This window comes from Stegostoma tigrinum, chromosome 7, assembly GCF_030684315.1.
Source record: "Stegostoma tigrinum isolate sSteTig4 chromosome 7, sSteTig4.hap1, whole genome shotgun sequence".
Taxonomy (NCBI): domain Eukaryota; kingdom Metazoa; phylum Chordata; class Chondrichthyes; order Orectolobiformes; family Stegostomatidae; genus Stegostoma; species Stegostoma tigrinum.
Genome location: NC_081360.1, coordinates 97,348,666 through 97,374,881, shown reverse-complemented (window position 1 = coordinate 97,374,881; position 26,216 = coordinate 97,348,666). Strand labels below are relative to the sequence as shown.

At 40.5% G+C, this 26,216-nt stretch overlaps 1 protein-coding gene across 2 annotated transcripts in view; it reads right to left on the bottom strand.

Annotated features, from left to right (window-relative positions):
• The window catches only part of LOC125454053 (galectin-8-like), a 46,248-nt gene that overhangs the window by 13,722 nt on the left and 6,310 nt on the right, over window positions 1–26,216 (bottom strand). Inside the window, exons 2-5 of one of the 2 annotated variants that reach the window (XM_048534325.2) lie at window positions 23,739–23,827; window positions 12,344–12,551; window positions 9,240–9,373; window positions 6,139–6,405 (exon numbers count right to left, since the gene is read on the bottom strand). In XM_048534325.2, the coding sequence (XP_048390282.1) occupies window positions 9,254–9,373; window positions 12,344–12,551; window positions 23,739–23,827 (417 nt within the window). In that variant the 3' untranslated portion in view covers window positions 6,139–6,405; window positions 9,240–9,253. Of the gene's footprint in view, window positions 1–6,138; window positions 6,406–9,239; window positions 9,374–12,343; window positions 12,552–23,738; window positions 23,828–26,216 lie in introns of those variants that run through there. The other variant, XM_048534326.2, reaches the window with a different exon arrangement.

Genomic DNA, 26,216 nt, shown 5'->3' with positions numbered 1-26,216 from the left:
GATGGGCTTCAGATTGGTATGGCAGGTCGGCACAACATCGAGGGCCGAAGGGCCTGTACTGTGCTGTAATGTTCTATATATTCAATCTCTCCCTATGGCTCAAATGCTCCAATCTTGGCAACATCATTGTAAATTTTTCTGAACCCTTTCAAGTTTCACAACATTATTCCTACAGCAGGGAGGCCAGAATTGTTCACAGTATTCCGAAAGTGGTCGAACCAATGTCCTGTACAGCTGCAGCATGACCTCCCAACTCCTATACTCAATGTTCTGACCAATAAAGGCAAACATACCAACACCTTCTTCACTATCCTGTTTGCCTGCAACTCCACTTTCAAGTAACTATGAACCCGCACTCAAAGATCTCTTTGTTCAGCAACACTCCCCAGGACATTATCATTAAGTATATAAGCCCTGCCCTGATTTGCCCTACCAAAATGCAGCACCTCACGTTTATCTTAATTAAACTCCATCTGCCACTCCTTAGCACATCAGCCCATCTGATCCAGGTTCCATTGTAAACTGAAGTAACCACATGCATGCCCACTCCAACACCAATTTTAGGTCGACTGCAACTTACTAACCATACCTCTTATATTCATATCCAATCATTTACTCTTTGAGTAACATAGTTAATCAGATCACTTGGTCGTTATCACACTAAAAGCTGTGAGAACTTGCACAAATTGGCTGTCATGTTTCTTTCATACAATAATGACTACATTCTTTCAGTCTTTCATGGTCTATAAAATACTTTGGGATGTGTGTACATTGTGAAAGGTGCTATATAAATGTGAGTCTTTTAATGCACATGTCATGCCTGTATTAAGCAGAAAGCTTATTGTTGTTCTGTCAATTCTGTCCTATAAACCATTACCTGGAAAATGCACAACTGTGATCTCTTCTACTTGTCCTGGTTAAATGAATACTTGTGAATCAGTGACCCACTGTGTTACCACCATGTCACAATGATTTAGTTGAGTATACTTTGTAATTTACTTTATTATTTTGAAGTTTTAAAATTTGACACTTCATCTACAATTCCTTGAACCATTATTAGTTAGTTAAACATTAAATGAATTTCCAATGCTCGTAGCTCTTCCGCTCAGGTAATATTTATTTAATTTTCAATTGGATATACTTGAGTGGTCGTATCACGGTTTGAATTTGAAATTTTTATTCCATGTTTTATATTCTAGGGCAGCTGTTCAGCTTTGTATTTGCAAATCAATTAAAGTGTATTCAGCCCCTGCAGGTGCAATCAAAGACCTTAAGCATGCCAAAATTAATTTGGCATTTTCAGAAACAGGAGATAACTTAACAACAGTTAAGTATTAATAAATGTGATGCTTTGTGAATAAATGGAGCAGCCAAGTAGAAAAATGGATTTATAAATATGACCAGTTGGTCCAACTGAACTCGCTAGCATTTCTGCCCCACGTATCAGCATACCCTTGTCTTCTCTCTTCAATTTATTGATGTAGCTTTCCCTTTTTACAATGGTTATTTGGTTACACCCTCAAAGGTGCCGATTTTAATTCCTATCTGCGAGTTATACGAACGGTGACAGAGGCGGATGGCAAGATGCTCAGCATATCACATAAAACCCATGAGCCCAAAAGCTTAACTGCACAGGCGGCGTGGGAAGTGGGTGGTGGTCTCAGATAACTGTGACTGAATCTTTCCCGAAGATTTCATCACATGATGCGTCCTCGTGTTCCAGCCATGAGTCAGCCACCACATCCATCTTTGTAGCACACTGCTTTCATATGCCACTCCAAAAGCAAAAAAGACTGTTTAATCAACTGAAAAATGCTTGACTTTAACAATCTCTCTTTTGCCTTTTTTTCAACACTTTTTTATATCTGGTAAAGAAAAAGGATGAAAGAAAATGATAGGAATGATACAAAGGTGGAATTCTCATGATATTTTTCTTCCACCAAGATTGCAAACAATGTCATAGAAATTGACCTTAAACTTCTGGAAATTCCAGACCAACTCTGGAAAATTGACAACTTTAGCATCAGAGCAACGTGAAAGCTGCACAGGGCAAGGGAAGATCCAAGGTTTCCTTGTGAGGCTCACAGAAACACTCCTGTTTCCTTGTGACATGGTTAAGAACAGAAAACAATTAAGTTCTCTGGGCATCTTCCATTTTGGCTTTTTTGCTGCATGGATGACCTGGCAGGAATCTCACAAACCCAGGTTAAACTTGCAACATATCTTATCAAACAAAAAACCCCATTTCCTTCCAAAGAGAGTAGATTCTGTGGGGAAGTAGTCATGGATATTCCGACCACTCAGTTTCCACGGGGGGGGTGTGCGTGGGGTTGGGAATGGGATAAAAATCGTAATTTATGAACATTTGAAATCGAAGTCAAAAGTAGTCTACTCAACCCCTCAAGTCTGCTCTGCCATCCAGAAAGTATCATGGCTGATCTGATTATACATTTCTGCCTACCTGCAAGAACCTTTAATCTCCTTGCTTGGGCTGAATCTATCTCTGCTTTAAAAGTATTCAGACTTTCATCCTCAACAGGTGGCAGAAGCAGAATTCCAAAGATTTATAACCCTCTATCAGAAACAAAAATGTCATTACCTAAAAATAACGTCCAAAGATGTGCAGGCTCCGGGGATTGGCCATGCTGAACACTATGGTCAATTTAGCAATGCACAGACTAGTTAGATTAGCTAAGAGAAATGCAGGATCATAGGGACAGGATAGAGGGGTAGGTCTGCGTGGGATGCTTTCTTTGGAGGGTCAGTTTAAACACGATGGGCCAAATGACCTCCTTTTAAATTGCAGGGCTTCTATGATTCTATTGGATGAATGATCGACCCTTACTTTTAAGCAGAACCCTGCAGTTCAAGATTCTTCCAGAAGTGGAAACATCCATTCTATATCCATCCTGTCAACACCTATCAGGATATAATAATTTACAATCTAGTCACCTTTTACTCTTAAAACCTGCAGCAGATACAGACTACCTTGTCCACTGTTCCTCATAAGGCAACCCACCCATTCTAACTATTGGTCCAGTAAACTTTCTACAAACCACTTAAGATTTTACTTAAGAAAGGAGACCAATACTGTACATGATATTCCACATGGTCTCACCAATGCCCTGTAGAACTGAAGCACAATTTCCCTACATTTTAAGCTCAATTCTCACTGCAATAAGCAAAAACATTGTATCAGCCTTCCTAATTACTTGTTGTACCTGCATACTATCCTTTGATTCATATCCAGATCTTTCTGCACCTCCAAACTCTGCAATTTATCACTATTAAGAATAGCATCTTATTTTATTCTTCCTGCCAAAATGAACAATTTCATATTTTGCTAAATTATAATTGAGCCATTTTGATTGACCCAATTTTCTGAAGAAGGGTCCAACCCGAAACATCAGCTTTCCTGCTCCTCTGATGCTGCCTGGCCTGCTCTGTTCCTCCAGCTCCACAGCATTATCTTAATTAGAACTGTTTAAATTGTTAACTACAGTATGCCTCAAACTTTGCCAAATTATCATTTAGTTTATGATTTCCGCCTTTATCTTTGGAGTTTTTACTTTAGCCATAAGTTTTTTTGAGTGAGTTTTTTTTAAAAGTTAGGATACAGTAGGTCAGCCACATTGCCTAATAAAACAGGCTCAGTGGAAATCTCCGAGGCATGATCTGCCTTTCATGAACCCACTTTGGCTGAGATATATTGCTTATACTTTTGCCAAATCTTGTGAATTACTTTCTTTGCAACTGTTTAACATTTGTTTCATTATGGATGCTGACCTCATGGACCTATGCTGCAAATTCTCCCACATATCACACCATTGGCACATTAAAACATTAGCCATTTCCAGGTTTCTTCATTGTGTTTCTTTTTCCTTTTAAGTTTTGTAAAGTTTCCATGAAACTCTCATCCCTTTTTTAAGGGTCAGTTTCTTTGCTGATTTATTTTCTCTTTTATTTGCAAATATAACTTACACATTACTAAGTACTACAGTAGAGTGATACAGCATGGAAACAGGCCCTTCTGCTCAAACTGGTCCATGCTAACCATGGTGCCCACTCAGCTCATTGCAATTGTCCGCATTTGGTTCATATCCCTCTAAACTCTTCTCATCCTCATACCTATCCAAATATTTTCTTAACTGTTGCTATTGTACTTGCCTCTACCACTTTCTCTGACAGCCCATTCCATTTAGGCACCACAATCTGCAAGAAGAGTTGCCCCTCAGGTCCTTCTTAAATCTATCCCCTGTCACTTTAAACCCAAGCCCTCCAGTTTTCAATTCCCCATCTCTGGGAAAAAGACTATATGAATTCATTCTGTCTATGTACCTCATGATTTTATACATCACATTAAGGTCACCCCTCTTTCTCCTAAATTCCAAGGAATAAAGACCTATCCTGACCAACCTCTCCCAGGCAACATCCTCATTAACCTTCTTTGCACACTTTCCAGTTTAATTGAGTCTTTTCTATAATAGGGTAACAAACCTGTACACAATACTCGAACTGCGGCCTCACCAACAACTTATATAACTGTAACATAACATCTCAACTCCTATACTCAATGCCTCAATCAATGAAGGCCAGCATACTAAATGCCTTCTTCAACACCCTGTCCATCTGTGACACCACTTTCAACAAACTATGTACTTTTACCCCTAGGTTCCTCTATTCCACAACAATCCTCACAACCTTACCATTTACTGCACAAATCCAACCTTGGTTTGATTTTCCAAATTACAACACCTCACATTAATCTGTATCAAATTACATTTGCCAATCCTCAGCCCACTTCTCCACTTGATCAAGATACCTCTATAATTTTTGATAACCTTCTTCGTTATCAACAATATCTCCTAATTTTATATTATGCGCAAACATACTAATCATGTCTTGTTCATTAACATCCAGATCACTTATGTAAAGAACAAAGGTCCCAGCAACGATCTCTTTGGCACATCACTAGTCACAGGCATCCAGTCCGAGAAGCAATCTTCAACCATCATCCTCTGCTCCCTATCATCGAGCTAATTTTGAATCCAATTAGCTAGCTCTCCTTGGATCCCATGTGATCTAACTTTTATGGCTAGCCTGCCATGCAAGATGTTGTCAAAGGCCTTAGTGAAGTCCACATAGACAACATCCACTGCCCTACCCTCATCCATCCTCTTGGCTGCCTCTTGAAAAACTGGAAAAGATTTGTCAGACATCACTTCACGTGTACAAAACCATGCTGTCTATCTCTAATCAAACCTTGACTATCCAAATGTTAGTTGATCTTGTCCCACAGTATCCTCTCCAATAACTTGTCAGTGAGCCTGACATTAGTGATAGACATGTGGTTCCCTGGCTATCCTTATTAAACAATGGAACAACATTAGACACCTTCCAGTCTTCTGGAACTTCACCAGTGGCTAAAGATGAAGCAAAAATCTCTGCAAGGGCCTCTGCAATTTCTTCCCTGGCATCCTGCAACATCCGAGGATGGACTTTGTAAGACCCAGGGGGTTTATCCACCTTTATACGCTTTAAGGCTGCAAACACCTCCTCTCTGGTAGTGTCTGTGTAGTTCAAGACATCACCACTTGTTTCCCTTATTTCCTTAGCATCCATGTGCACCTTAACCTGTGGTATCATTTTCCATAACTATGTTAAAACCAAGAGAGTTACGGTCATGGACACAAAGTGTTCTCCAACTGACACGTCAGTTGCTTGCCCAACCTAGTTTCCTTACAGCAGGTCCAGCGCTGCACCCTGCCAAGTAGGACCCCCTACGTATTGATTTAGGTAATTTTCTTGCACACTTGACAAATTCCAACCTGTCCAGGCTTTTTATACGCTGGGTAGAACAGTTAGTACAGGGGATATTAAAATCTCCAACCATCACTACTCTACTATTCCTACAGTTATCTGTAGTCTCTCTACACATCTACTCCTCTAGTACCCACTGGCTATTTGGGGTTTTATAATACAGTCCCAACTGAGTGACCATACCCTTCTTGTTTCTAAGTTCTAACCATATGGCCTCATTTGATGACTCCTTAAGAATATTCTCTAAGGATATTTGATATGCAAATAATACCATAAATTAAAATGAAGTGAATACCATTGATTTGTTAAAGAGGATACTGTTTTAATTGTCCAGCTGAAAATAATGTAGATCGAACAATGAAGTTATACATAAGCAATTCTTCCACATGGCTCAACACACACCTTTTCATTCCCCAATAGCTTAATTTGAATCAACACTGGCATTGTAAGAAAGATCTCAAGTCATCGCAAACTAACACAATTTTCAAGCATAAGCAAAGAGAAATGCAGAAGTCGATAAATTGTTATTTCAACTCTTGACGTGTAATTCAATTTTGCTTTAGAAGTTTCATTCTGTTCCTTCAGCTGTAGGAGAAAGGATTTGGGGGGGGGGGATGTATACAATGACATTAATAGTAATACAATAATTTGCATATACAGGCATTAAGGACAAGGTAATAAATTGAGTGCAAATACGATGGTTAATTGCAAGATAATCAATTGGAAATAGATGCAGAGATTAATGAAAGAGAGATAATTGGATGTACATGCACAAAATTAATGGTAATGTAATAACAGATAGGCAATTGGAGTTTAACATCAATGGTGATAAATTTGGTATTAATGTTGTGCTAATTGCATTGTACTAAATTGGGTAATCAAGCTTGAAATTACTAGTAGTGTGATAAAATAGCCATACATGAGTGATTAGATAGTGTAGTGGAATACTTGCAATACGCATGGACGAGGGTAATGGTGGATAATACAGGTATAAATGCAAGCCTGGAAACTGTCAACTCTGCCTTTGCAGGGGCAGGAAACTTTGACCGGGTTGATAAGGTTATGTCTTCTGGTTGTCATTACATTAGAAGCAATCATACCTTACACAAAAATGCTGGAGCTTCAAATGTGAGGTTTTTAGTTCTCCATGTGTCTGGAAGATTGTTATGTTGCGACTCAGATCATGACTGCAGTGCAGGAGCAAAATGTGGCACACTGAATATACATTCTCAGAACTATTAGTTCTTTCATGGGAAGTAGGAGCTGGTCCCAAGGCTAACATTTGTTGCCCAACTCTAAATATCTTTGAGAAGGAAAATGGTGAGTCATCACCTTGATTCACTACAGTTCATGTTACATGGATATTATCAGAGATGTATTTGGGTGGGACTTTAAGAATTTTTGGCCAGCAGAAGTGAAGGAACAGTGATATGTTTCTAGTCAGGAACATGCAAGTTTTGGAGAGAACTTGCAGATGGTGGTGTTCCCATGGATTGGATGCCTCCTCGTTCTAAGTGATAGTTGCCATGGGTTCTTCACAGCTCAGCCACACATTTGGAAAGCTCATTACATGGACAGAGTTTTGTCCAAACCAGTGGCCATAGGATTCAATCAGAGAGATGGGGATCATTTTAAATCTACTCAACAGGATACAAATGCGCGATCTTGATCTGCCATCCACCTCGTGTACCATTCCAAATGTCAGAAGAACATAACGGGCAGCAACTGTCACCTGATTTACGCTACTGACAAAAGTTAAATTTCCACTGTAGCAACTTTGGGTGCTGGTGAAAGTGTCTCAGTGAATTGCTGCAGTACATTGTGTAGATGGCACACACTGCTGTCATTGTTTGTTGGTGGCAGAGGGTGTGAATGTTTAACGTGGTAAATAGAGTGCGAATCAGATAGGTAGCTCTGACTGGAGGGTGTCAACTTGGCAAGTGTACCTCTTTCGGTAAATATGGTGCTCCCTGCCACACTTACACCACCACATTGGGACACAGGAACTGACAACCTTCAGAGTTTAACAGCAGTGTAATAAATGGAGTATAATTACAAAAGCCAATGGCACCACCGGAGGTTGGGTGTATGTGGCGTAACATTAATGGTGGTAGAATAAATTGAATGCAAACACAGTGCTTAATTTCAGCATAATAAATTATAAATTAATTCATTATCAAAGAAGAGTTAACTGCAGCATATTAAATTTCAAGCTAATTAATTATAAAGAAGTGTTTAATTGACATATAATAAATTAGATATAGTTTATTATATTGGCGTTGAATTGCATTTATAAGTTAATTACTTATAAATGAAGTGTTTAATTCCAGTATAATACTTGGATATAAATGCAGAGGTTAATAGTAGTACAATAAATTGAATAGGCACGTTGGAGATTCATACTCATGGAATAAACAGGTACAGAATATGATAGCGAGAGGCGTCTATGAAAGTTAGACATTACTTTTCAAAATTGTGACATAATACATACCTTGACAAAAAGTTTCCCACATGTACACGTCAAATACTTAATTACAAAAGATATGAAGTGTAGTCTAGTGATTTGAATGCAAGTTGGTTCTAGGAGTATCAACTTTTGGTTCAGTGTGAGCATTTTTCTATGTGAAGTCCCTCAATTTGCCAGCAGGGAGCAGACTTTCACCACTTCTGCAAAAATGCTCACGTCACAAGTCTGTTGCTTCTGCCCATCATTTGGGAAATGTTGGTTTTAAGTTCCCAAGTGGTCTAACTACCGATAACAGACATTATTCAACAGTGGGGCACAATCCAGTTCTTTATAGCTGAGCTGTACATTTGGGAAAGCTCATTTCATGGACAAGGTTTTGCCCAAACCCGTCGAAATAGGTTGAAACCATGATGGGGAACACTAAGTTTATTCAACAGTGTACAGATGTGCAATATTGGATGTGTGAGCCATCAGACAACCTCTCCTAACCTACAATTCCAAATTTCAGGAAAGGTACGTTAAGGGCAGCAACTCTATCACCTGTTTCACACTACTGGAAAAAGTTCTATTTCTACTCAAGCAACTTTGGGTCAGATTGCATAAACTCCACCAAATCTAGGTAGCTGAAGTCCACCTTGGAATAAATCCTAACCCCTCCCTCAAAGGTAAGGGTCAACTTTGTAAAGGTGATTAATTATCAATGTACACATAATGCCTCTCACAGACAATACCAACTGACAGCAGCAATTAAAACACTACACAAATGGAATACTTACTGTGAATCAATGGTTCGCAGAGAGTATCCAATCACATCATCACTTTTATATGTACTCAGCTTCAACGGTCATAAATTAAACCGCTAGCACTGATTCTGTAATCCACATATTCCATAAACCCACCTTCATAAATATAAGTTTAATACTCATGAGATTACGTTACAAATTATATTTACCTTTCTTTTAAGCCTCAAAGTTTGAGAACATCAATACTTTCCACATGTATATCGCCAAATACTATAACAGTATCTGGCTTCCAATCTTCTAAGCGGTGTGGATAGTCAAGGATATGTCTACCATTGACAGATACCTGAATAAATTATTCATAAATGATACATTAATTTCAAAACAAAAGCCTACAAACAGTGCATTCAAAACATTATAGTAAAACATATAACAAATGGTTGTAAACAAAAATATACAACAAATGGCCACTAATGATATCACTTATAGAAAAAGACAATAAGTTGGTCATTCAGCTCATTGAGTCTTCTCGCCATTCAAACAGATGATGCAAGATCATTCACCTCTACACCATCATTCAAGATATTCTGATATCTCTTCGTTTCATTAATATCCAGAAACCTACCGATTTCAATCTTGAATGTGCTCGATGATCAAGCTTCGCAACACTGGGATAAAGAATTCCAAAGATTCACCAACATCTTACTGAAAATGTCCCAGTCACAGATGGCCACACCATATTCCACGTCTGTGTCCCAAGTCAGGAAGGATTCCAATGCAACTGCAGTCCTGTCTAATGTGCTGGAGGTTTTTGAATAGGTAATGGAAAGAGTTGATGACGATGTTGATGTGGCATAAATGACATCTAAAAAGGTGATTGATAGAGTGCCACACAACAGACTTGTGACAAAAATCGTGGAAGATGGCAACATTGGTACAAAATTGGCCAACAGATGGGAAACAAAAAAAAAATTGGTTAATGAATATTTTATGGGTTGGAAGAAAGTTTGTAGTGGATTTCCAAAGCAGTTAGTATTGGGTCTCTCTTTTATTGATATATTAACGAAATAGACCTTGGTTTGCAGGGAACAATTTTAAAGCTTGTGGATGACACAAAGCTCGGGAGAATTGTAAATTGTGATGAAGACAGGGTGGAACTCCAAAAGAATATAAACAAATTGGTGGAGGAGTAGGATGCAGTCAAAGTTCAATGCAGAAATGTGAGGTCATGCACTTTGGTACAAAGAATAGGGAGAGATAGCATAAAATAACAGGTACAGAGGAGCACAGTGCATGTGCACAAATCATTAAAGGTGTTGAGACAGTTAGGGAGAGCTGTTAATAAAACATTCAGCATTCTAAGCTCCATAAATAGGGGTATAGAATAGGGAGGTTAAGAAGAACTGTGACACGACAGTGGCCCAACTAGAGGCCACACAACTTCCTCCCTAGCTTCCAACAATGTCAGGGATGTACTTAATCACGTCTCGGGGATTTAACTTTACGCATTATAAGATCTCCAGCTGCTCCTCCTCTTCTGTAATGTGGACTCATTTCAAGTCATCACAATTTTCTTCCTCAAGTTCTCTAGCTTCCAGGTTTTCCGCCAGAGTAAAAACTGATGAAAAATATTCATTTCCTATGGCTTCTCAAGTAGACTACCTCATTGATCTTTAAGGGGCCCTAATCTCTCCCTAATTACTCTTCTGCCCTTGATATACTTGTACAATATCACTCGATTCTCTTTTGCCTTATCTGCTATCTCATGTTCCCTATTGGCCCTCCCAAATTCCCTCTTACACATACTCCTACACCCACTGTACTCCTCAATGGATTCACTTGATCCTAGCTGCTTACATCTGACAAAAGTCTCCTCCTTTTTCTTGAACTGGGCCTTAAAATCTCTCGTCATCCAGTGTTCTCTGCTCCTGGCAGCCATGTCCTTTACTCTTATAGGAACATGCGGAGTCAGAACTCTCATCTCAGTTTTGAAAGCCTCCCACCTGTCATATCCATTTACCTGCGAACAGTCTTCCCCAATCGATTTTGAAAGCTCCTGTCTATTACCATCAAAAATTGGCCTTGCCCTAATTCAGAACTTCAACTTGCAGACCAGATCTATCCTTTTCCATAACAATTTTAAAACTATTAGAATTGTGGTCATTGATCCCAAAGTGTGCTCCCCCACTAACACCTCTGTCACTTGCTCTGCCTTAATTCTGAAGAGGAGGTCAAGTTTTGCACCTTCTCTAATTCAGCCATCTACATATTGATTGAGAAGTTTTTTTCTGAACACCCTTCACAAATTCCTGACCATCTAAGCCCTGAACACTACAGCAGTCCCAGTCTATATCTGAGAAATTAAAACTTCCTTCTACCACAACCCTATTATTCTTAAACATATCTGCAATCTCCCAACGTATTCGGTCCACAATTTCCCACTGACTATCAGCCACCTATGATACAATCCCATCAAAGTGATCACACCCTTCTTATTTCTCAGTTCCACCCATATAGCCTCATTGGACAATTCCTTGGGAATATCTTCTCTAAGTGCTGTCATGATGTTTTCCATAATCAAAAATGCCTTACCCCTTCTATTTTTCCTGTAGAATCTGTACTCCGGAACACAGCTGCCAGCCTTGTCCCTCCCTCCGTCAGCCATGTTTCTGTAACTGCTATGATACTCCAGTTGCATATATACATCCATGCCCTGAGATCATCTGTCTTGCTTGTTAGGCCTCTTTCTTTACTACATCAATCTTCCCTCATTCCCTGCCCTAATTAACTGGCTCTGTTCAACTTCTATACTAGCCTCAACCTTCTCTTTTATTTAACTATTGTTTAGGGTCTCCCTCCAGTTCAGGTGCAACCTATCTCTTGTACAGGTCATTACTGCCACAGAAAAGATCTTGGTGATCCAAAAATCTGAACCTCTGAACCCTGCACCAGTTCCTCAGCCACGCATTCATTTGCCCTATCCTCCTATTCCTAATCTCACTAATATGTGGCACCAGCAGTAATCCAGAGATTATAATCTTTGAGGCTATGTTTGCATGTATGTTACTCAAAAGTACAAGAACAATATTATTGTGCCAAGCATGCCCTGAGAAAGCAATCACCCTTTGGGCAAACACCAGGACTCTACCTAGGATCTCCATATTCTGAAATAGTCTGAGATGTAAGAGATAGTTGGCATCAACCCATATCTCAGAATTCTGAATGTTGTACATTGATACTCTACTGTGTAATCCTGTGTCATTTTCAATTGTGTCAGTTGGTATTCTCCTTATATAGAAGATTGGCAAAACAGTACCTGGAAACAGTTGTTCCACACCATGAACACCAGCTTAAATGGAGCATTTCTGGAAGAAATCTTTTCATACTTCTCACCCTGAAATCCCCAACCATCTGGTCCCCGAGAATTAAATATCACTTTCTCAAGGTCCTCTTTAAAACGGGGATTGAAATGAAATAAAATGTCTGCATCAGGATGGTCGCCCTTCTGAAAATTAACATCGAATCTAAAGAAAAGATATTCTTGATAAGAAGTAACATTGTTATTGACTTCAAAGCAATTTATTAAATAACTGTTATTAGGAACAGGCAGCTATTGTGGTTAGTCATATTATAACCTGGTGGCCTTGCTAACTCATACACGGAGAGATAAGACTGAGTAGCTTCTTGATATCAAATATACATTGAATAGGAGAACTAAGCCTTGTGTTGATTTTCTATTTATCGGTACTTATATTACATATACAATAGTTCTCATTCTTCCCTCAATTGATCAAACGTTGTCTGCCTGATTAGTGATGGAAACAATTTTGTTTAAAAAAAAGCAGGTGACTAGTCAGGAATAAACAGATATAACTTAGCACTTTTAACAAAGTAAAATGAAGATGTCTCAGAGGGTTCAAGGACAGAGTCAATTTGGCTAGAGCTAAGAAATAAAAAGGATGCAATTATATAGTGCAGTTAGGCTGTAGACCAGTAACCACTGGAAAGGATGCAGAGGAATAAATCTGTAGGGAAATTACAGAGATATGCCAACATTATAGAGTTATTATTAATGGGATACTTTAATTATTCAAATGTAGACTGGTGTACTGGCTGTGAGGGGCAGCAAGGGGCAAAAGTTCCTAGATTGTGTTGAGGAGAGTTTCCTATAGCGATACGCGTCCAGTCCAACAAGGTAGGATGCTAGCAAGTTTTGAGAAGATGCATAGGGTAGGATGCATTGTTGGACCTGGTCTTTGGAAATGAGGTAGGCCAAGTGGATCAAGTGTCAGTGGGGAAACTGTGATAATTGTATTATAAGGTTCAGGATGGTGGTGGAGAGTGTGATGCAACAATTCAGAGTAATCAAAATCATTTAGAACGGAGTTGATTTCAGATAAGTGACAGATGATCATTCAATGCAGAGAAGTGTGAGCTGATGTATTTTGGTTTGAAGCACATTGAACGATAATATAAAACTGGGGTTACAATGCTGAAGACAATGCAGGAACACAGGGACATTGGATGTATATGTGGACTGCAGATGGTAGGACAGATGGAGAAAACAGTTCAAAATGCATAGTGTCCTCAGTTTTATTAATAGGAGCAAAAAGTACAAAAGCAAGGAGCAATTTATATTAGACGTCTGTTAGATCTAGGAGTAAACTGCAGAGAGCTGTGAATGAAGCCCAGTCCATCATACAAGCCAGCCTTCTATCCATTGACTTTGTCTACAGTTTCCACTGCCACAGGAAAGCAGCCAACATAATCAAAGATTCCTCCCACCCAGGTAATACTCCCTTCCACCAGGAAGGTAAAATAGTTTCAAAACACGTACCAATAAATTCAAGAAAAGCTTCTTCCCTGCTGTTATCAGCCTCATGAACAGATCTCTCACATTAGAATTGATCTTTCTCTGCATCTTTTCTGTAGGTGTTACACTACAGTCTACATTCCATTCTATTGCTCTACTATGCAAAGTATGATGGTTAGCAAAACAATACTTTTCAGTGTATCTCATTACATGTAACATTGATAAATCAAATCAATGACATGAGGTGTCCAATTATACAGTCAGAGTCCTACAGCCGTTCAGCCCAAACTTGGCTATGCTGGACCAAAATGTTCATCCACGCTAACCCCATTTCCCTATAGTTGGCCCATATCCTTCTAAACATTTCCTATCCATGCATTCATCCGAAGGTCTGTTAAATGTTGCTAATGTACTCACATCAACCACTTCTGCTGGCAGCTTATTCCACATGCGTATCACCCTCTGTGTAACGATAGTTGCCCTTCAGGTGCCCAATTATTCTTTCCTCTCTTACCTTTAACTAATGCCGTCTAGTCCTTGATTCCCCAACGTTGGGAAAAAAACCATGTGCATTCACCCTACTTACGCCTCTCATGATCTTTCTATAAGACCCCTGCCCCTCAGTCTCCTACGCTCTAAAAGAAAGAAGTCCTAGCTTCTCCAACCTCTCCCTGTAACTCAGTCGCTTGAGTCCTGGCAACAAAGGGGACTTGTCCACCTTAATGTCTTTTAGGATACCTAACACGTCCTCCTTCTGCATGTCAACTTGAACTAGAGTAAGCAAACATCTATCCCTAACCTCAACATCCGTCATGTCCTTCTCCTTGTTGAATACCGATGCAAAGTACTCGTTAAGAATGTCACCCATTTTCTCTGACTCAGCGCATAACTTTCCTTCTTTGTCCTTAAGTGGGCCAATCCTTTCTCTAGTTACCCTCTTGCTCTTTATAAATGAATAAAAGGCTTTGGGATTTTCCTTAACCATGTTTGCCAGCAATATCTCATGTCCTCTCTTGGCCCTCTTAATCCCTCGTTTCAGATTCGCTCTACATTCCCGGTATTCTTGCAAAGCGTCATCTGTCTTCAGTCGCCTGGACCTCATGTATGCTTCCTTTTTTCTCTTGGCTAGTCTCACAATTTCACCTGTCATCCATGGTTCCTTAATCTCGCCATTTCTATTCCTCATTTTCACAGGAATATGTCTCTCCTGCACGCTAATCAACCTCTCCTTAAAAGCCTCCCACATATCAAATGTGGATTTACCTTCAAACAGTTTCCACCAATCTACATTCCTCAGGTCCTGCCAAATCTTGGTATAGTCGGCCTTCCCCCAGTTTAGTACTCTTCCTTTAGGACCACTCCTATCCTTGTCCATGAGTATGTAAAACATACGGAATTGTGGTCGCTATTTCCAAAGTAGACCCCTACTGTAATATCAACCACCTGGCCGAGTTCATTCCCCAGCACCGGTTCCAGTATGGCCCCTTCCCGAGTTGAACTACATACATACTGCTCCAGAAAACCCTCCTGGACACACCTTACAAATTCTGCTCCGTCTTGACCCCTAACACTGAGTGAATCCCAGTCAATGTTGGGAAAATTAAAATCTCCCATCACCCTGTTTCTCCTACACCTTTCCATTATCTGTTTACATATTTGTACCTCTATCTCATGCTCGCTGTTGGGAGGCCTGTAGTACAGCCCCAACATTGTTACTGCATCCTTCCTATTTCTGAGTTCTGCCTATATTGCCTCACTGCTTGAGTCCTCCATGGAGGCCTCCTTCAGTGCGGCTGTGATATCGTCTTTGACCATTACTGCAACTCCTCCACCCCTTTTCCCTCCCTCTCTATCTATCCCGCCTGAAGCATCGATATCCTGGGACAACTAGTTGCCAATCACACCCTTCCCTCAACCAAGTCTCAGTATTAGCAATAACATCATACCTCCAGGTACCGATCCAAGCCCCAAGCTCATCTGCCTTATCTACTACACTTCTCGCATTAAAACAAATGCACCTCAGACCACCTGTCCCTTTGTGTTCATCATCTGCTCCTCGACTACTATTCCCTTTAGTCACACTGACTCCATTATCTAGTTCCCTACAGGTTTTCGTTTCTACCTCTTTTCTGGCAATATTTGGTTCCCATCCCCCTGCCACATTCTTGTAAAATTTTTCTTCACTCTTTCCAGTTTAATAACATCCTTCCTTTAGCAAGGTGACCAAAACTGAACACAATACTCCAAGTGCAGCCTCACCAACATCCTGCACAACAGCATCATATCTTTGCAACTTCTACGTCCAATGCCTGACTGATGAAGGCCAGTGTGCCAAAAGCCTGGTTCATTGTCATGTATACCTGTTACTTGACATTCAGGAGAACCATGTACCTAAACTCCAAAGTCCCTCTGTTCCATTATACTCCTTAAAGCCCTACCATTCACCATGAAACTCCTACCTTGATTTGACTTTCCAAAGTAACACCTCGCACTTACCTACTTTAAACTCCATTTGCCATTTCTCAGTCCACTTCCCCAGCTGATCAAGATCCTGCTGCAAGTTCTGATAATCTTCCTCACTGTCCATGATGCTGCCTATTTTAGTGTCACCTGCAAACTTACTCATCATGCCTTATACATTCTCACCCAAATCATTAAATATAGTTATGATTCTGAGGCACACTAGTCACAAGCTTCCACTCCCACAGGCATTCTTCCACTTTTACTCTCTGCTTCCTACCATCAAGTCAATTGTGCATCCAGTTTACCAGGTCTCCCTGGATTCCATACTATCTAACCTTCTAGAGACGTCTACCTTGTGGAACCTTATCAAAGGCCTTACTGAAATCCACAGACTACAACCACCACCCTGCCCTCATCAACTTTCCTGGGCACTTCATCAAAGAGCTCTGACAAGTTTGAGGCATGGTCTCGCACGTACAAAGCCATGCTGACTACTCCTAATCAAACCCTGTCTTTCCAAATGCATTTATATCTTACCCCACAGAATCTTCTCAAGTAACTGACCTACCACAGATGTTAGGCTTACTGGTCTATGGTTCCTAGTATTTTCTCTGCAGTCCTTCTTGAATAAGGGCACAACACCTGCTACCCTCCAGTTTTCAGGGACCTCACCTGTGGTTAACGATGATGCAAATGTATCAAGCAGGGCTCCCATAATTTCTTCTCTAGCCTCTTGCCGGGTTCTCGGACATATTTGGTCAGGTCCAGAAGATTTATCCATCTTCATACATTCTCAATACTTTCAACACCTCCTGTACTGTGTGAACTGTTCCAAGATATCAGCACTAACTTCCCCAAGTTCTCAAGTCTTCATGTCTTCATGTCTTTCTCCATGGAAAATACAGAGAGGAAATATTCATCGAGGGCCTCGCCCATCATCTGTGGTTCCACATATACATGTCCACTTTGGCCCTGGAGGGGTCCTATTCTCTCTCTGGTTATTCTTTTTTCTTTAAATATACTTAAAGACTCTCTTTGGGTTTGCCCTATTCTTCACAGCCAAAGCTATCTTGTGTCCCCTTTTGGCCCTCCTGATTTCCTTTTTCAGTAAACTCCTGTATCCCCAAATACATCCCAGGGATTCCCTTGATCCCAGCCGCCTGTACCTGAGCCATGCCTCCTTCTCTTTGCTGGTCAAAGCTTCAATATCTCTCGTCATCCAGGGTACCCTACTCCTGCCAACCTTGCCCTTTACTCTCACAGAACATACAGACCTTGAACTCTAGATACCTAACTTTCAAAGGCCTCCCACTTGCTGGAGGTCCCTTTGTCTGCAGAGAAACAACTCCAATCAACAAGCTCCAGTCAGCAAGCTCCAGTCTAATTCCATTAAAATTCACGGTTGCCCAATTTAGAACTTGAATGTGTGGACCAGTTGTATCCCTCTCCGTAATTATTTTAAATAGAATTATAGTCACTGGTCCCAAAATGCTTCCCCGCTGTCACCTGTCCTGCCCTCGGTCAGATTTAGCCCCTTTCCGAGAAGGGCCCTCTATCTACTACTTGAGGAAACTTTCCCAGTCCATGTTAGGGTAATTACAATCCCCTATGACAGCCCTATTTCTCCTGCAAGTCTCCCCAGTCTTCCCCACATATTTGTTCCTCTAATTACGTTTGACTATTTGGGGGCCTATTGTACAAACCCAATAACATCACCAGCCCCTAATTTCTTAGCTCCACCCACTAAACCTCACTGGATTATCCCTCAATAATTTAATCTCTGACTATTGCTGTGATACTCCCCGTAATCAAAAATGCAACTCGTCTCCTCTACCTCTGTTTCATCTGAAGCTGTTCCCAATGTTATAAAGGTACAAAGATGAGACAGCATAGTTTTAAAGTGATGTACAAAAGAAGCGAGGGTGATGTGAGAAAACAAACTGACATTAATCTGGTAATTAATCTGAGTTCGGAGGAAGGGCCACCGGACCCAAAATGTTAACTCTGTTTTTTCCTTCATAGATGTTGACAGACCTGCTGAGCTTTTCCAGCAACTTTGTTTTTGCTCCTGATTTACAGCATCCACAGTTCTTTGTGTTATTAATCTGGCAAACCTTCTTTAAATTTCTCCAATATTGGTGCCCATGTACACAGATCCTTAAAACTTGCCACCCAGGTTGACAGGGCTGTTAAGAAGGCATAGTGTTTTAGCTTTTATTAATAGAGGGATCAAGTTCCGGAACCAAGAGGTTATGGTGAAGCTGTACAAAACTCTGGTGCGGCCGCACTTGGAGTATTGCGTACAGTTCTGGTCACCGCATTATAAGAAGGATGTGGAAGCTTTGGAAAGGGTGCACATGAGATTTACTAGGATGTTGCCTGGTATGGAGGGAAGGTCTTACGAGGAAAGGCTGAGGGACTTGAGGCTGTTTTCATTAGAGAGAAGAAGGATGAGAGGTGACTTAATTGAAACATATAAAATAATCAGAGGGTTAGATAGGGAGAGCCTTTTTCCTAGGATGGTGACAGCGAGCACAAGGGGGCATAGCTTTCAGTTGAGGGGTGAAAGATATAGGACAGATGTCAGAGGTAGTTTCTTTACTCAGAGTAGTAAGGGGATGGAACGCTTTGCCTGCAACGGTAGTAGATTCGTCAACTTTAGGTACATTTAAGTCGTCATTGGACAAGCATATGGACGTACATGGAATAGTGTAGGTTAGATGGGCTTGAGATCAGTATGACAGGTCGGCACAACATCGAGGGCCGAAGGGCCTGTACTGTGCTGTAATGTTCTATGTTCTATATTTACATCCTTGCCTGATCAGCTCTTATATCCAAGACATATTTGGTTCTGTACTCAAATCCCCTTGAAATAGGTGTCCAATCTTCCTAATTGCTTACTGCATCAATATGCTAGATTTAATGACTCATGGACAAGGACACTGAGATACCTTAGGACAACTGCACAACCCAGCCTCTTACCGTTTAAGAATGACTCTGCTTCTCTGCGTTTTCTAAGAATGTGAATATCTTAACACTGTTTCACATTACAGTCCATCTGCCATATTCTAGCCCATTCACTTAGCCTGTCCAAGTCCTCTTGAAGGTTCTTTGCATCCTCCTCAAATTTCACTCCCACCTAGTCTGGTGGTCATCAGCAAATTTGGAAATATTACAAATGGTTCCTAGTTCCAAATCATTTGTATAGATTGTTAACAGTTATGGATCTAGCACTGACCATTTTGGTTCCCTTCAAGTAATAGTCTGCCATGCTGAAAATGATCCGTTTATTCCTACCTTATACACCATATTAGCTAATTCTCAATCCTTACTCATATATTCTCCCCAAGCCATGTGCTCTAATTTTATTACTAGCCTCCTAAATGGATCTTTGTCAAAATCTTCTGAAGATTCAAATATATCATAGAAACATCAAAAAGTAGGGACATGAGTTTGGCCCTTCGAACCTGTTTAAAAACAATACAATCATGGGGGATCATCCAACTCAATACCCTGTGCGCCCTTCCACCCCATACCTTTTGATCCGTTTTGCCTTAGGAACTATATTTGTCTCCTCTTTGAAAACATTCAATGTTTTGGCTTCAACCATTTTCTGTGGCAGAGTTGCACAGGCTCTTATGAGTAGAAATTTCTTTACCCTCTTAGTCTAAATGGCCTCCCCATATCGTTAAGACTGTGACCCATTGTTCTAGACTCCCCAGTCGTCTAGGACATCCTTCCTGTGTTAACTCTGTGGTCTGTCAGTATTTTATAGGTGTCGATGAGATTGCACTGTCATTCTTCTAAGCAACAGCAAATATAGCCCTAAATCATCCAGTCTCTCCTCATACGTCAGTCTTGCCTTCCCAGGAATAAATTTGGTAAATCTTTGCTATACTCCCTCCATAGCTCAAACATACTTCCTCAGATAGGAACTCCATACAATACTCAAGCTGTGATCTCACCAAGGTCCTGCACAATTAGAGCAAGACATTCTTGTTCCTGCACTCAAACCTTCTCACTAGGAAGGCCAACATACCATTTGCCTTCTTCATCATCCAGTGCACCTGCATGCTTACTTTCAATGACTGGTGTAGATGGACACTGAACTTTCATGGCACCTCCCTTTCCCAATCTATTGCTATTGAGATAATTATATGCCTTCCTGTTTGAGTCCCAAAGTGGTTAACCTCACATTTTTCCACATTATCTTTCATCTGCCATGCATTTACCACATTCATTAGTTCTTACTTACTTGCTACAGTAACAGCTTCAAAAAGTTCCAAAAAATTATCTGCCCAATTTTGCTGTTCGTTTCCAAGTGTTCACTATTACATCCTTTATAACTAGTACTAACATTGAGCTATCAAGCCTGTAGTTCTAAATCCTCTATCCCTTCTTAAATATGGGGGCTAGATTTACGATCCTCCAGTCAGCAAGAATCTTTCCAGATTCTGTAGAATCATGAAAGATAATCACCAATGCATCCATTATCCCAAAAACTATACACATTCTTCATTATTTGTGGGTTTGCTACCTATAGATCCATGTACTCACCAGATCAGCTCCAGAGCCACTTCTTTTTCCTCTTAGATCTGTCTGGTCTGATTGCTCAGTGCGTGCCCCTAGCCACCACAGATAATGAAGGTTTGGTATACTTTCCTGAACATTCTTGGATCAAGCTCATCTGATCCATGATATTTATCACCTCTCAATCCAGCTAATTTTATTCCAATGATAATGGGAACTGCAGATGCTGAATAATCCAAGATAATAAAATGTGAGGTGCGTTCTCGACCACTGTGGGGGGAAAGTTGCGGTCCTTGTAGAACTTGGACATCTGGGATGTGCGGGAGTGGAATGCCTCGTTGTGGGAGCAGATGCGGCGGAGGCAGAGGAATTGGCAATAGGGGATGGAATTTGACCTGTCCGTCTTCCCTGGACTGACCTATCCCCTCCCTACGTTCCCACCTATACTCTCCTCTCCACTTATTATCTTTTCTCCATCTTCGGTCTGCCTCCCCCTCTCTCCCTATTTATTCCAGAACCCTCACCCCATCCCCATCTCTGATGAAGGGTCTAGGCCCGAAACAGCAGCTTTTGTGCTCCTGAGATGCTGCTGGGCATGCTGTGTTCATCCAGCCTCACATTTTATTGATTTTGTTCCAATACTACTAATTTAATAATACCAGTTTCTTTTAGCTCCTCAGAAGCACCTTTCCCTTGATTGCTTAATGCTTTTGAGAGATTTTCTGTATCGTCTTCCTGGATATACATAACTGATCTGGAAGAAGGTAGAGATGGTCTCATTACCAAGTTTGCAGATGACAGTAAGGCTGGTGGAGTAGCAGATAGAAAAGGGGACTGTCGGAGAATGCAGCAGAATATAGACAGATTGGAGAATTGGGCGGAGAAATGACAGATGGAGTTCAATCCAGGCAAACGTGAGGGGATGCATTTTGGAAGATCCAATTCTAGAGTGAACACTATGGTAAATGGAAAAGCCCTGGGGAAAATTAATGCACAGAGAGATCTGGGTATTCTGGTCCATTGTACCCTGAAGGTGGCAACGCAGGTCAATAGAGTGGTCAAGAAGGCATATGGCATACTTTCATTCATCCGACGGGGCACTGAGTACAAGAGTTGTCAGGTCATGTTACAGTTGTATAGGACTTTGGTTTGACCACATTTGGAATACTGCGTACAGTTCTGGTTGCCACATTTCCAAAATGATGTTGATGCTTTGGAGAGAGTGCAGAGGAGGTTCATCAGAATGTTGCCTGGTATGAAGGGTGTTAGCTATGAAGAGAGGTTGAGTAGATTAGAATTATTTACATTTGAAAGACAGGGGTTGAGGGGACCTGATTGAGGTCTACAAAATCATGAGAGGTATAGACAGGGTGGATAGTAAGATTTTTCCCCCCCCAGGGTGGGGGACTCAATTACTAGGGGTCACGATTTCAAGCTGAGAGGGGAAAAGTTTAAGGGAGATGTGCGTGGGAAGTTCTTTATGCAGAGGGTGGTGGGTGCTGGAACGCGTTGTCAACGGAGGTGGTAGAGATGGGCACGATAGCGTCATTTAAGATGTATCTAGACAGATACATGAATGGACAGGGAGCAGAGGTTTAGATGGAGGATCTGGATCCGTGCAGACTTGGAGGACCGAAGGGCCTGTTCCTGTGCTGTAATTTTCTTTGCTCGTTTTTCCATAAAGGTATAAAGTAACTGCTTAGTTTTTCCAAAATTTCCTAGTTTCCCCACTGTAAATTCTCTTGAAATGGATGGAGTCAAAGGAACAAGCGAAAACTCTTTCATGAGATTAATCTGAGGCAGACATGGAAGAAGTTGGCAGGCAGGAGTAGGAAGGACGGTCCATCATAAAGGACAAGAAATAACGGAGGCAGTTGGAAGCTTTACATTAGGCATGAAAAAAGCAATTGTTAGTCACTGACAGTCCCCATTAACAATTATTCACTCTACCAGTTGGATCGTTATCAACTCCTTTATCTGTCCAACTGTTCTTCTTTTTCTTTAGGCTCCATCATATTGTTTACTCTCAACCCCACCCCCCTCTATTTTCTGCATATAAACTGACATTTTCCAAGCTACCATCAGATCGGAGGAAGGGTCACCAGAGTCGAAACGTTAACTCTGATCTTTTCTTCAAGATACTGCCTGACCTACTGAGCTTTTCCAGAAATTTGTTTTTGTTCCAGATTTACAGCATTCGCAGTTCTTTCAGTATTTATGAAAAAAATAGCATTTTTGCCCATGATATTGGAGTTGAAAGTCAAGTATCATGACAAAATCAGAAAGGGTTTGAGGAAATGGTTAGTCAAAAAGAAAAAATAATACAGGCTGTAATATAATAAGTACACATATGTGCCATGTTTTACAATTGTGAAATATAAATTTAAAAATAATACATTGTTATAAAGCTGTAGTTTAGGAATTATTCTTCCTCCTATTTCTGCCTCAAAATTAATGGATTTCTTAAAGATGCTGGCCATTGTACTCCAGAAGCTACCTCGAGGTCAGCAAGCAAAAATGTGTATTTTGTACTTCCACATTGCTCATTAAATATATCTGCAAAATAGCAATAAAAGCTGTGCATTTATCCTAAAACTAAATATTTCCCACCTCACTCTTGGTATAACTGAATGTTCCCCATTTATCTAGAATATATCCCAGACACAACGATATGATTCACTCACATGCAAAGAAATAAGATTTCTGGGACAAATTTGGTATTTAGCACCTAAACAATGATTCATTTATTTACAATATTTATAGCAACAACAGCAGTTAACCTTAAAGAAAACTTGCATGAAATGTTTCTTTGAAAATTAACATGATATTAAATGTGCAAATAGTATGAATATAGCATTTAGACAATAAGTAAATTGTATCATTGGATACTAAAAATTAATGTTACCTGAGGGGATCATCAGTCAATTTTCCTTTAATAACTACTATTGACTCCTCACGTAATTCTTCATCAAACTTTGCAGTACAAGGAACCTTCTGAAATGTCAGATGTACAGCATAACTTCAATTAATTGTTTATACAAGTGAATACCAAGACCAACTCCTACCTTATTTTGTCTTTCTGGGAATCTTTAGACCATGTAATTCCTAATAGGCAACAATAGCATTGAACAGGAGCAGAGAATCATAAAATCCGGGGTCAATATAAAACTTAAATGCAGTCCTGGCATTAGAAGAGCCCATTACTTATGTTAAATGAGAATTAGATGGCTACATACAGTCACACAGCACAGAAAGAGACCCCATCAGTCCAACTCATCCAGACATCGCAATCTGAATACATCCCATTTGCCAGCATTTGGCCCAGATCCCTTTGAACCATTCTGTCCCTGAAGCCTGTTCTCCATTTCAACGAGATTGTGCTTCATTTACTACAACACCATTTTCCTATACTATCCCCAACTCACTTTAAAATCTAGCAATGTCTGCCTTGAATATACTCTGTGAATAGAAGAACACTGCTGGCAAAGACCTGAAAAGGAAGCAAAAGAACGGAAAGTATATATATTTTTGTATTGATTTGGACAAGGTCGACCCGGCTGACCTTGTTCCAATCAGGGAGTCCTGGCTAACAGTTTTCAACAGGAGTGTTGGGGATTACATTCACTCAGGAGCTAGCTACAGCAGTGTCATGTACTATGTACGTGTAAATAAAGGGTAACATAGTGACGGGACACCAGCCTTCGTAGAATTACTTCACTTTTCTTGTGCAAAAAAAAAGCACAGAAGCCATGGAAATATTGCAGCACAGTAAAAGGCCATTTGACCCATCAAGTCTATTATGGCTGAATAAGTTAGCCACACATTCTAACCCATGTACCACACTTGATCTGTAATCTTGCTTAAGGTGCACATCCAGAACATTTTTTTTTAAAAAAAGGGAGTTGAGAGTTTCCATTGCAACCAACAAACTGAACATCGAATTCCAGACACCCACCGTGAGCTTTGTCAGAACAGCCTTTCCTCACACTCCCTTTAATTCTTCTACCAATCGATCACTTTAAATCTGCACATCCTTGTAATTGATCCCTTTGTTGGGAAAAAAAGGTCTTCCCTGTTCACTCAAAGTCCTTTGTTATTTTGTAATGTAGTCATATTCCCAGAGTACTATAACGGCTGCTCTCCTATTAGACAGGCACAACTAGAACATTGAACATAGAACTGTACAGCACAGGAACGGACCATTTGGCCCATGATGATGCCCCAAACATGACAGCAAATTGTGCTCCTGAGATGCTGCTTGGCCTGCTGTGTTCATCCAGCCTCACATTTTATTATCTTGGAATTCTCCAGCATCTGTAGTTCCCATTATCTCTGAGCAAATTAAACTGATGCCTTCTACTTGCCCTTGGTCCATATCCCTGCATTCCTCACATATTCATGTGCTTATCTAAAGGTCTTTTAAATGCCCCTATCGTGGGGCATTTAAATGCCTTCACTACCACCCCAGCAACACATTCTACACTCCTACCACTTTCTGTGTAAAAATATTCCCCTCACATCTCCATTGACCTTTCACCCCTCACAATAAATGCATGCCCCTAGTTTTAAACATTTCAACTCTGAGGAAAAAATATTCTGACCGTCTATCTCTGCATCTCAAAATTTTATAGATTTCTATCAAGTCTCCCCACAGCCTCTGCCGCTCCAGAGAAAACAACCCTAGTTTTTCTAGCCTGTCATTATACTTCATACTCTCCAGTCCAGGCAGCATACTTGTAAACCTCTTCTCTTCAAAGCGTCCACAACCTTCCTGTAATGTGGCGACCAGAATTAAACGCAATACTCCAAAGTGTAGCCTAACCGAAGTCTTAGAAAGCTACAACATGATATCCTGGCTCCTGTACTCAATTCCCTAATCAATAAAGGCAAATAAACCTTCATCACCTCTACTCGTGTGGCCATTTCAGGGAGCTATGGCTTTGAACCCCAAGGTCCCTCTGCACATCAATGCTGTTCATTGCCATTAACTCTATACTTTTCCGTAACATTTGATCTTCCAAAGTGCAGCATCTCAAACTTGCACAGATTAAACTCTGCCATTTCTCCACCCATATCTGCAACTGGCCTATATCCCGTTGTATCCGTTGACAACCTTCTACACTAACCACAACCCCACCAATCTTTTGATCATCTGAAAACTTACTACCCCGGTCAACTAGATTTTCATCAAATAGAAGACGGCCCAGTGCAGATCCCTGCAGAACATTACACGTCACAACTTCCAGCCTGGCAAACAACCTTCCACCACTATCCTCTGCCTTCTGTGGGCAAGCCAATTTGCAATCCATGCAACCAAGTTACCATGGATCTCATTAATCTTAAATCTCTGGATGAGCCTACCATGATGGGCCTTGTTGAAAAT